Source organism: Anthonomus grandis, chromosome 16 (assembly GCF_022605725.1).
Source record: "Anthonomus grandis grandis chromosome 16, icAntGran1.3, whole genome shotgun sequence".
NCBI lineage: Eukaryota > Metazoa > Arthropoda > Insecta > Coleoptera > Curculionidae > Anthonomus > Anthonomus grandis.
Window position 1 is genome coordinate 9,289,732 of NC_065561.1, and position 12,638 is coordinate 9,302,369.

The 12,638-nt window shown below is 34.0% G+C and overlaps 1 protein-coding gene across 1 annotated transcript in view; it reads left to right on the forward strand.

The window, feature by feature from the left end:
- The window catches only part of LOC126745453 (neuralized-like protein 4), a 121,609-nt gene that overhangs the window by 6,425 nt on the left and 102,546 nt on the right, over positions 1-12,638 (forward strand). Inside the window, exons 2-5 of the mRNA XM_050453311.1 lie at positions 1,310-1,411; positions 1,480-1,593; positions 1,668-1,945; positions 2,003-2,237. Coding sequence (XP_050309268.1) covers positions 1,310-1,411; positions 1,480-1,593; positions 1,668-1,945; positions 2,003-2,237 — 729 coding nt within the window. The remainder of the gene's footprint in view (positions 1-1,309; positions 1,412-1,479; positions 1,594-1,667; positions 1,946-2,002; positions 2,238-12,638) is intronic.

Below are 12,638 nucleotides of genomic sequence, written 5' to 3' on the forward strand. Positions count from 1 at the left end.
GCAGTTAGATGTGCTATACACCGATTGTGAGAAGGCATTTGACAAGGAGGATCACTGTGTGCTTTTAAATAAATTGGTTGGCTTTGGTTTTTCTAAAAAAGCTTGTAATTTCATGAAATCTTATTTATCTGGGAGAAATAACGTGGTTAAGATTGGTAATTGTCTATCAGATCAATATATGTCAACCTCAGGTGTTCCCCAGGGTAGCAAGCTTGGTCCCTTGCTTTTTGTTCTTTTTATTAATGACCTGCCTGATTGTGTCTCCTCATCTGTAAGTCTGATGTATGCTGATGATTTTAAACTATTTAAAACTATTGCTGTCAAGGAAGATGGTGCAAAATTAAAAAATGACTTATATTCTGTGGTTGATTGGTTCAAGATTAATAAGATGTCCCTTAAAGTTCAAAAATGTGCTGTGGTCACTTTCACTCGTAAAGTTAACTATTTTCTTAAAGACTACTATATTGATAGTACCAAAATTCTTAGAAAAAACTTTATTAGAGATTTGGGAGTAACTTTTCAGACCAATATGAAATTTAATTGTCAATATAGTGAAATAGTTAATAAGGTTTACCATTCTTTGGGTTTTGTAACAGTAGAAATTTTAAAGTCAGCACTATCATTAGACTTTATAATGCCCTTGTTAGGCCACATATGGAGTATGCCTCTACTATCTGGTCACCTGAAGCATCATCAAATTCAGACAATATTGAGAAGGTACAGAAAAGATTTTTAAGATTTCTGTATGTCAGAAAGAACAAAGAATACCCATATATGGTGTCATACAGGGCAATGTTAAAAACGTTTGACTTCCAGATGCTCTGTACCAGAAGGCAGAATCAGGCAGTCATTTTTATATATTTCATTGTAAATAATGTTAAATACTTGAGCTGTGATCTAATTGAATACATTTCTTTTAAGATACCAAAGACTAGATTAAGAATAACTACTAAAGAGCTTTTTTATATAAATAATTTTAATACCACATCTCCAATCAATAATATGTTAAGGATTTGTAACAATATCTTAAATGGCTTTGAAGATATATTTAATATCAGGGTTAAGGAAATTAGGAGGTTGCTTGAGCATCGGGACATAGTTTAGGACTCATGTTTTACTTTTTTTTTGTTTGTTTTTTTTTCTCCTGTTATAGGCTTTCCATGTAATTACTATTACCCGATATATAGTGTTTGTAAAGTTTTTTGAATAAATAAATAAATATTTTATTTCTGTGCTTGTATTTTTATAAATGTTTAAAAACAATGCAAAAGTAATTCAAAAAGATTTTACCTTTTTAAAAATATTATAGGTCAATTCATGGTCAGGAAGCTTGGAAATAGGGGTTGTAGATGTAGACCCCTTAAATTTTGATTTCCCTTCCATGGCGTCAAAAATTCAATCTGGATCTTGGGTGAGCTAAAATTTATGACTTGGATTTACTAAATGAAATATAATAAATTCATACTTTTAACATTTCAGATAATGTCAGGAACATCTATTTTTAAAAATGGAAACTGTTTAATTGAGGGTTATGGTGTTGACTTGGAAAAACTAAATCAGCTGGACAGAATAGGACTGATTAAAACATCAGAGGTAATAACACTGTTTTTTTTTTCGCTGTCCTTATTATGTACGAAATATGTGTTAATCTTTACTTTTGCTGCCAGGGAGATTTAATATTTTATATAAATGGAGAATCTCAAGGAGTTGCAGCTGAAGGTCTCCCTGCTACAGTCTATGCTATAGTAGACCTGTATGGCAAATGTGTTCAAGTCAGTATTACGAGTCCCACATTCAGAGAGCATAATAATGACGATTGCTTGAGTGGCAGTTCAGTATTAGCTATAGAAAATGACGTTTTAAATGTAACTTTGGGTGGAGATTTGAGTGAACTGAGTTTGAGTAGCAGTAATAGTTTAGATATTAGGATGGACATGAGCGTTAGGTGAATAAAAATAAAACTTTTCTAATTTATGTTGTTACTAATAAATGTTTTATTTAGTGTAAATGTACCTCAAGAAGATCCTTCATCTTCACGTCAAGTGGACAAATTACGATTTCATGACAGGTGTGGTTCTTTAGTAAAATTATCGAATGGGAACAGGACAGCAGAGAGGCGAAGGCCTTTAGATGAATTTAACAATGGCGTTGTTATGACTCATAGAGCATTAAAAGATTCTGAACTGTTTGAAATTAGGATAGATAGGCTTGTGGATAAGTGGAGCGGTAGTATTGAGGTAAATCCTGGTATCCACAGTGTCTGCGTTAACATGTATCTAAACCAGTTAAATCTTTTTTTTTACCGATTTTAATAATAATTTTTTGTCGAAAGTATGTCGAAATGAGTAATATTACTTACATTTTTAATTGTATGTAATCTATAGATTATTATTTAAGATTACTTCAGATTCAAGTATTTCTATTTTCAATAATTTACAGTATGCTGCATCCCATTTGTAATTCCAGGGTATCTTCGTCACTTTTAAAGATAGAAACTTGTGGTGTCTTTAAAAAAATTACCCTGTATTTTTGCTTGCAAAAATGATGTATTTTTCTGTTTTAAATAATACAGGGTGATTTTCAACCTATGCACATAAAAAATGGGAAATGGTAGATGAAGATCAATAATGAGTAATAATGAGACAAAAATGAAGTAAAATATTTTTGGTTTCCGAAATAAAGTTAAACAAATGACAACAGAACGTGTATCAGACGAACTTATTTTGTTCAGTAGCACAATTAATTGTTTATTAATAACTGACAGTAAACAAATCATAATGTTTGGAATTTGTTGTTTAAAATCTTTAGCAGTACTTAGTTTGTTGGTGGCTGTGATCGTTTTCGATCGTTATTTTCACACGAACAAGATAAAAGCGTCAAATGTAATGACGCACATTTTTACAAACGAAAAACTTGTCGACATGGTTTTGGTTTACGGAGAAACGCATCAGAATGCAGTGGCAGCAGCTGATCTATATGCCCAAAGATTTCCCCGAAGATATCACCCGAGACGTGGGGCTTTCTTACGTGTTATTCAGCGGTGTAGAGAAACTGGCATTTTGCGGCCGTGGCCTGGACAAGATGAAGGAGCTATTAGACCTAGGCACATTCTAAATCTGGAGGAGGATATTTTAGAACTTATCGAAGAACAACCTGGAATTAGCACTAGGGCAATTGCAGCGCGATTTGGAATATCGCAATCTACAAGTTGGCAAATTTTAAGGCACGAGTTGCTGTACCCGTTTCATGTGCAGAGGGTACAAGCCCTACTTCCAAGAGATTTGCCGCTTCGAGTACACTTTTGTGAGTGCTTGTTACATCACCAGCAGTTAAGCCCAAACTTTACCATGAACATTTTAGTTACAGATGAGGCAAATTTTACGCGCAATGGAATTTTCAACTTTCATAACACTCATTACTGGGCTTTGGAAAATCCGCATATTACACGGAGAACATACTTTCAACAACGTTTTTCTGTAAATGTACGGGCTGGAATTCTGAATGGGATGCTCATCGGATCTTTTATTCTGGAAAATCGTTTGACTGGTGCTCGGTATTTAGAATTTTTGCGCAACAATTTACCAGTGCTCCTTGAAAATGTGAATCTCAACGTTAGGCAGAACATGTTGTTTCTTCATGATGGTGCTCCACCACATTTTTCACGACCAGTGCGACAACATTTAGAACGTGTGTTTCCCGGACGATTGATAGGCCGTGATGGTCCAGTTGGGTGGGCCCCTCGCTCGCCTGATCTTAATCCATTAGACTTTTATTTGTGGGGTCATATGAAAACAATGGTGTATGTAAATGAAGTTGATACTGAGCAAGAGCTACGACATCGCATAAACGCTGCCAGTGACGCAATTCGCCTACAGGCTGGTTTGGCCCGTGCATGTGCGTCTTCATGGATTCGACGAGCTCAAGTCTATATCGAAAATAATCGAAACAACTTCGAACAGTTGCTTTAAATTAGTTTTAATTAAACGCGTTAAAAAATACACGTTTTTTATTTAAAAAAATATGGATATCTCGGAAACTAAAAATATTTTACTACATTTTTTTTCATTATTACTCATCAGCTATCATTTCCCAAGTTTATGCGCATTGGTTGAAAATCACCCCGTATATAAATTATTTAATTGTAAGATAAATAACTAATTTTAAGAAGAAACCAGTAAGTTCAAATACAAAATAGCAAAAGAAGTTTGTACAATTTGATAAATTGTACTACAAATAATTCTGGCCAAAGGTACAGGCCAATTATACCGTTTTCTACGTCTATTTTCATAATTTGTGCATTTAATTTAATACAAATTATGGCATTCTTAGTGTCAGGCACAAACGGTAGGAGAGTTTAAGGAGTTGTGACGGGTTTTCATATGTGAACTTGAACCACTTCAATACTAATGGCAGCTATTGCTTTAATTATTTCATTTTTTTGTATTAATTTTTGTCAGCATTTAAATTAAACAAAAAAACACATGCATGATTAGATTTGTTCACGGAACTACGTTTGAGAAGACTGAGCTCTCTAAATATACTATGAATGGATGCACCCGATGTGCAACTTTAAGGCTTGTATTTCGAAGTGTTATTTGGTAACTAACGATTGATATTTTTACTTTAAGCAGTTCGCTTAAAAAACTGAGAGACACTCAGAATGCGTCTTTACTTGATGCATAGTAGCTAAAAAGTGAATTTTCATTGAAACCAATATTGATAATCATAATTGAATAACAGCTTGTAAAATATAACTGAAGATTGTGCTGTCTCAAGGTTTCAAACTTTCCATTAGGGTCTTACACCACCCCAATGTCTTCTACTAAATAATAATAGGTCTAACGCAAGTTTAATTAATGTAAGGCCTAAATTATTAAACTATTAAATTATCTTTTCTTTTTACTTTTCGTAAAAACACAAATAGGAAAAATTTTATTAGATGCATTCATAAAATGTACAGTAATAAAGTGTATATACAATAATGAAAATAATGAAAATATAGGCTATTTCATAACTTCCGCCATAACTATCCGTCATAGAGCAACAGGTGATACCAGAAATCAAAATAAGATAATTTATTCGATCCAGTTGTTAAACAGGGTGTTGAAAGTGAAACTTAATTTTCGAAATATTAAGATAATATTAAATCGCAGGTGGCATATAAACACTTCCCAGGAAAGAACATCCATATGTGGCCTGCTACTAGATTTTAGTACGGCGTACTAGTTCACCAAGTACATGTAGTCTGTATGCAGTCCTTATTGTCTCGAAATATAGCATAAGAGAGATAAGGTATGTCTAAAAACCAAGATCTTATACTTAAAGATGCATGTTCTTTCACCCACACGTATAACATCCTCATCTGCAACTACTATTGATTATTTGTGTACAAATTTAAATGATGTGTCATGTAGAGTACTCTCATCTGGTATTTCTGACCATGAAGCCATTCTCGCTAGGATTCCATGCAACACTGTATCTCATTATATAGGAAGAATTTTCAGCAGAGCAAATATCAATGCTTTTTCTTCTACTACAGCTTTGGTTAATTGGAATGCAGTTGAAATGGCTCCTGACCCGTTTACTTTGTTATTTCATGTGCTATGTGACAAGATCAATCAGTGTTTTCCTAAAAAGAGGCTTAAAATAAAAAATAGAAAACCATGGGTCACAGCAGGCCTCAGAACTTAGAAACATCTAAAAACGTCCGTTTTTTGGCAAGTTGTGCAAGTATACAACTAATGCAAACATTATTCTTTATCATCAGAAATATCGTGGTCTATACAGAAAAACGATGAAAGCAGCAAAGGTTAAATATTATAGTGACCGCTTGAATGTGTCCTCAAATAGGCAGAGAGATTGTTGGTCAATTATAAATGACTTCAGGCATTCTCACAAGAAAGTTTCAGAACCAGAAGTAAGACCAAATTGTTTAAATGATTATTACTGTAATATTCCTCATTTATATATTGATCCTTTGCATTATATTCAGCAAGTGTCAGTTCAAAATTCTTTTTTCTTTTATACTGTTAGCCTTACTGACGTTGAAGATGCAATTAAAAGCTTAAAAAACCATAAATCAGCTGCAGCTGATGGAATATCATCAAAATTACTGCTCCTTTTGCCTGACTCAGCATTGAGTGCCTTAGCTTCTGCCATAAACAATTCCTTTCATAATGGCATCTTTCCAACATGTTTGAAGAAGGCAGTGGTTATCCCTCTTTATAAGGGTGGAGATTTGAGTGAGCCTTGTAATTTCCGTCCAATTTCTATATTGTCTACCCTCTCCAATATAGTTGAAAAACTTGCAAAAATCAGAATTTTGTCTTTTTTGCAACATAATTGCATTTTATCTGCAAATCAGTTTGGATTTCAAACGGGAAAAGGGACTCATGACGCTGTTTTCGGCTTTTTGGAGAGTGTCTATGTGTCCTTAAATTCTGGAGAGTCCGCGGCGGCAGTGTTTTGCCATTTATCCAAGGCATTTGATTGTGTAGATCGTGGAATACTGCTGTCTAAGCTCAATAATTATGGCTTTAGAGGTGTGGCATTGCAATGGCTGGAATCCTATCTGTCCAATCGTACCCAAAGAGTTACAGTATCTGGATGTTTATCCGATCCCTCAAAGCTGGAGTACCTCAGGGTTCAGTGTTAGGACCAGTATTATTTTTGCTCTATGTAAATGATTTGGGTTCATTAAAACTGCAGGGCAAAGTGGTTCAGTTTGCTGATGATACCACCATTTTATGGAATCATAGAGATGTTAGAGCCCAGGTTTTTAAGGATCTTAAGATTTTATCGGAGTGGTGTGCTGCAAACAGGCTTGTATTTAATGTGGGTAAAACCTTTATTATGGGATTTAAGTGTGACGTTCAGGGCCTTATGTTTAGTGAAAACTCCCCCTTGCAATACAAAGAAAGCTGTAAGTTCCTTGGTATTACCATTGATGGTCGCCTTCGCTTCGAAGATCATATCCTAAATCTTGCATCAAAATTATCCTCTGGATGCTTTGCAGTAATAATGGCGGGGCATGAGCTGGGAGGGGTAGTTGCACGTTCAGTGTACTTTTCTCTTATTGAGTCCCATCTTCGATATGGCTTGCCTTTTTGGGGTTTAAGCAACAAGGGATTATTAAACATAATTTTTGTGATTCAAAAAAAGGCAGTTAGATACCTATGTTCCGCTGGGTTAAGAGATTCTTGTAAACCTCTCTTTATATCTCAAAAAAACCTAACTCTTTTTTTCTTTTTATCTTAGACACAGCTACTCTTATTCATAAATATCCTAAACCTCTCTAATATCCTCTAACACTCTGTCATATGACTCGCCACGTTAACGATTTTCCCTTACCAATCCCTACATCCTCCCTCACCAAGAACTCACTTATATACCTTAGCAAAAAAATTTACAACCATGTTCCTCTATGTATCAAACAAATTTTAGAAGTTAAGAAATTCAAAAAGAAATTAAAATCACTTTTATTATCCAGGGCATATTATAGCCTTGACGATTTTTTTAATGATACCTTTTGACCTGTGCTCTGACATCATTTTAGTGTTTTAGTTTTGTTTCCTATTAAATATTTTAATTTACCTCCTCTAAATTCTGTTTTATAGACAGCTTTACTTATTTTTTAATCAAATTTATCAAAAATATGCTTTTTTTTCAATCTGTTTTGTTAATTTTATGGTAAAATGTTTTAGATGTTATGTTTGTTTGAAATTTGAAAGTTAAAGTGAATTTGGAATTTTTTAGTTTTTAGGCTTGTACACAAGATTTTGTTTTGTCTTACGTAATATAGCACATTTTCTTTCTTCTTTCTTTCTATACAATTACAAATTATTCTAGATCAAAATCATTTACAATTATTGGTATGTCGCAATAAAAACCAAACATTTAAAACATGGACACACATTTTACGCCTCTACGGTTCTTTAGGACGACTTTTATAAAACACACACAATATTTAGACCATGGTACGAAGGGTTTACACATAATTCTTTTACATTTGTAGATTCCAAAATAGTGTAATAGGGATACACTATTCAATGAAAATTGGTTCGTTTTTAACAATTCTTAAATAAATTTAAATTTCTTCTCTCCTAAATTTAGGCAAAGGCATTCTCATCGCATGCAAATAAAAAAATATTAATATCATCTAACTTTGAATTAATATAGTTTTATTGGGAAGTTGTAATTAACTCCATTTTATAAAGTATTTTATGTAAGTTGCCTGTAACGTAAACTTGTAACGATTTTTATAATACATATATAAATTTGTTTCTATTAAAAAAAGTATTATTTAAATACAGTTGTTCCAATAATTTCAGGTCTAACTTGACCTTGATCTAATGTCTTTTATTATTTTTAGCATAATTCCTGTATTCTAAATAAAATTTGTTCTTAATTGCTCAATTTACGACTAAAAATACATCGTGCGTTTGCAATGTTTCTTGCTTGTTTGGTGACTAAATTAGCCATTTTATTTCCAATAATATCTGCGACTGAGAATGTTTTATATAAATTTGTTTTATTTAGTAATGTTAAGAAGGATTTAGAATCGGAGAATAATATTTTTAATTATTTTGTGCGTATTTTGCTGTAATATGCAGGATGTTTCAGAACTATGGGGTCAAACTTCTGAGGGTTGTTCAGTGCAACAGAAGAATCCATTTGAGTATAGGAACCCATGTCCGGAAATCCGGCAACAGACTGCAATGTACGAGCAGCATCGCGGTTGTATCATGAACGTTATCCCGAACGACAGCATCCTGGATACAAAAAGTTTATTGCGGTTCATCGGCGGCTCACTGAGACAGGCATGTTTAAGACCAAGATGCATGATGGTGTTGCTCAAACCGTAAGAACGGTCGAATTTAAAGATGAGGTGCTTCAGCGAGTTGCCGATGAACCATCAAATAGCACACGTGACGTCGCTAAGAATATGAATATGAGTACCGCTTTTGTCTGGCGGGTACTACACGAGCAACCTTACCACTTCACCCATTACCACTTACCACTTCCAGAAAGTTCAAGGTATGACTGCAGCCGATTATCATCCTAGAGTTCAATTTTGTCGATGGCTTCTGGATCACATCATTGCACAACCAAATTGTTTACGATATGTTTTGTGGACCGATGAAGCCTCTTTCACAAGAGACGGTATTTTTAATAATAAGAATAGCCATGTTTGGGAAGAAGAAAATCCTTATGCAATTTTTCCAAGAAAACATCAGAATCGTTGGTCTGTCAACGTATGAGCAGGCATTGTTGATGATTATTTAATTGGGCCGTACCTTCTACCGGAACGGTTAACAGGACCTATTTATCTGCGTTTCTTGGAGGAAGTTCGCCCAGAACTCCTTGAAAATGTTCCACTAAACGTTAGACAGCAAATGTGGTTTCAGCATGATGGAGCGCCGGCTCACTTTGCTGTACAAGTACGCGGCTCAGCGGTTTGGGCACCGTTGGATTGCCAGAGGTGGAGCAGTTTCTTGGCCTCCTAGGTCACCTGATTTAACGTCGCTCGATTTTTTCTTGTGGGGACATGTAAAGTCTTTAGTCTACGAAACTCCAGTAGAATCAGAGCTAGACCTAATTGGACGAATAACAGCAGCATTTGAAATCATTCAAAACGAGGATCAAATTTTTAGTGTAGTCCGCCGAAATCATGTGCGGCGATTAAATCGGTGTATTGAGGTTGGAGGAAGACATTTTGAACAATTGTTGTGATGGTATATACTAAAGGTAAAAATAAATGCATCAGATCTTATTTAGATAATTAATATTTTTTCTAAATTTAAACGCGTCTTAGGACCGTAGTGGCGTAGTGACACATTTCCGGACATGGGTTCCTATAATATACTCATATATGTATCATATACATACTTATATACTCAAATGGATTCTACTGTTGCACTGAACAACCCCTAGAAGTTTGATCCCATAGTTCTGAAACACCCTGTATAGTCTAGGGCGGCCTTATGCATTGCACAACTCAGCAGGAAAAATACTGCATTTCACTATAATTAGATTTTAATATATATTTAGGCTTAACTATATTAATATAATCAAGCCATCCACATCTTGTTCTATAGTCGTTTTGGATTTTGTTGAGTCGTTTTTGTATATATAGTGTGTCCAAGATAAGGATGATTACGTAGGGATCTTGGAAAATGAAAGAGATAAAGTCCAGTGCAACGATATATTAGAATGGTCACCCGTCAAAACACCAGCATTTTACTTGTCAAACAATGTAAATAGAAGGTGATGACATTGTTTGGCAGGTGGAATGCTGGTGTTTTGACGGGTGACCATTCTAATATATCGTTGAACTGGACTTTACGTAGATGGTTAAATTAGAGAAAAGTTGCGCAGTTTCAAGCGTCACATTATGCGGCTTAGAAAGTTTTAAAATTTCCAAGTAGTTGTTTCCGGAGATGTGCCTAAAAAACCGAAATTTGCTGATTTTGTTTTAAGTTTTAATTTCCTGACATGATTTAAAGAGATATGGAAAAACAAAAGACACTTTCTCAGGACAGTGTCTCCACATTTCAGACACTTTCTCCACATTTTTAATATCTACAAAACAGCATTGAGAGATTTTCCGTACGACGTTTCGTTTCATACCGGGTGGTGCGTCGCCGAGCGGAACATAGGAAATCCCATGTAAATTTTAAGGGGGTCAATTATTGGCTTCCCTGTACATTTTACAGAAAAAATGTAAGATAACTTTTTAAAGAGACCAATCTGACAAACCCTCGTGCTAAGTTTAAAAAAAATTTAATAAGCGAATCTTGAATTATTCAATTAAACGTAATTGCAAAATTACCAAATTTTCAGTTTGGGTGAAACCAGACACCAGCCACCAGCAAACAATTTGTTATAAGGCTTTGTCAAATCTGACGTACAGCCGAATACAAGAAATGTATTTAATATAACGATGGAGTTAAACCAATAACAATTATTACTATCGATTATTAAAAAAAATATTTTATCATACTTAGAATTTAATTAAACCAATAGCGGTATCTGAAATATTTTCAATTTATTTTCCTATCAAGCCTATCTGGTCCATTTCAACCATTAAACCTATTGTTAGTAAATTCGAGTCCAAAGACATTGCAATAAATAATTGTACATGTTTAACTCAGAAGATCGAAAATAGAGAGAACAGAATTCTTAATATTTTACTAAGTATGGAAAAATATAATAAAATACAATAACTTTTTTAAAAATAATAGAGAATTACATAAAACCATCAATTAATCAAGTGTTCAAACAACCCCCCATTAACAGCCAAACAATATCCTAACCGATCATAAAATTCATTTCTAACGTTACTAAGTTGATACCGTAAAATGGGGTTACTTGGGACAAATTCACTTTCATTTTTTCAATAATGTGGTAATTTATCAGAGTTTGTAGGGAGGAAAAGCGATCATCCCTTCGTAAAAAATTTCTTTTATATGAACTTAAACTATATAGCACCATAAATGACTCCTAATGTAAGAATATTTGTCAAAAAATATATTTATATTTACTGTCTCAAGTAACCCATTGGGTTCTACCCCAAATGAGTGCGTCCCCAATGGGACTCTACCCGTTTTACGCCGAAAACGCATGTTAAACTACTCAGTGGTTACTTGGGACAGCAGAAATATGAATGTAATACACATTTGTGTTGATTTTTTGTTGCTTATATAATTATTTAGAGGAAAGGAAACCCTGAGTTAATACGAATTTCATAAATTCATTTATTTATTTATTACAAAATTGCATATCTAGGCAATAAAAAATAATGGTAGATACTTGTAACATAGCTCTACGACTTGTATCGTAATTAGCAAAAAGGAACTAAAAAAATAAATTCAAAATCACAGCCTTTCGATTTGTATCGCAAGGAATAATAGAAACTAAAAAAATGTTCTCTAAACACAAAAAAATATCACAAGACCAAAAAAAACTTTCTGTAAACCGAGAAAAATTGATCATTATTTGAGTTCTCCTTATTGTAACCAATCTGTATTTTCTAATTCATTAAATGTATGGCGGCCGCTAAAGACATAAAACGGATTTATGTCTTTAGCGTGGATTGATTTGACATGTGGAATATAATATTTGTCGAGTTTCTTTTTTGTTGAAGCTGAAAAGGTAAATTTGGCAATAACAAAATCGTTGATTGAAATTCCTACCTTTCTAATTTCCTTATCAATGATTTGTTTTTGTCTATTTTGTTGGTTATTATTTCTTTCCTGGTGATTCTTATCTCGTAGTTCAACTAATCTCATGTTTTCCTCTATATTACTTTGGTCAAAATCTTCTCGGTTTTCGTTTATATCCACATTGTCCAAATCTTTCCAATTTTCCTCCATATCCACATCGTCAAAGTCTCTCTGGCCAACTAAGGATTCGGAATCGTGCAATGAAAACTATTCGTCGTTCCCACTGCTCTCATCTCCGCTAGAACTGCTATTGCTAGAGCAAGCTACACTTAGCCCTGGTTGAAATTTTAATTTCTTTTTCCGTTTCTTTTCGGGGTTTTGGTTTATCCTTCTTTGCGATAGCATATCAGCAAAAGTTTCTGACCATAAAGTGCTGGTACTATATCAGCACTTGGTTCTTTTCGAGTGATACGT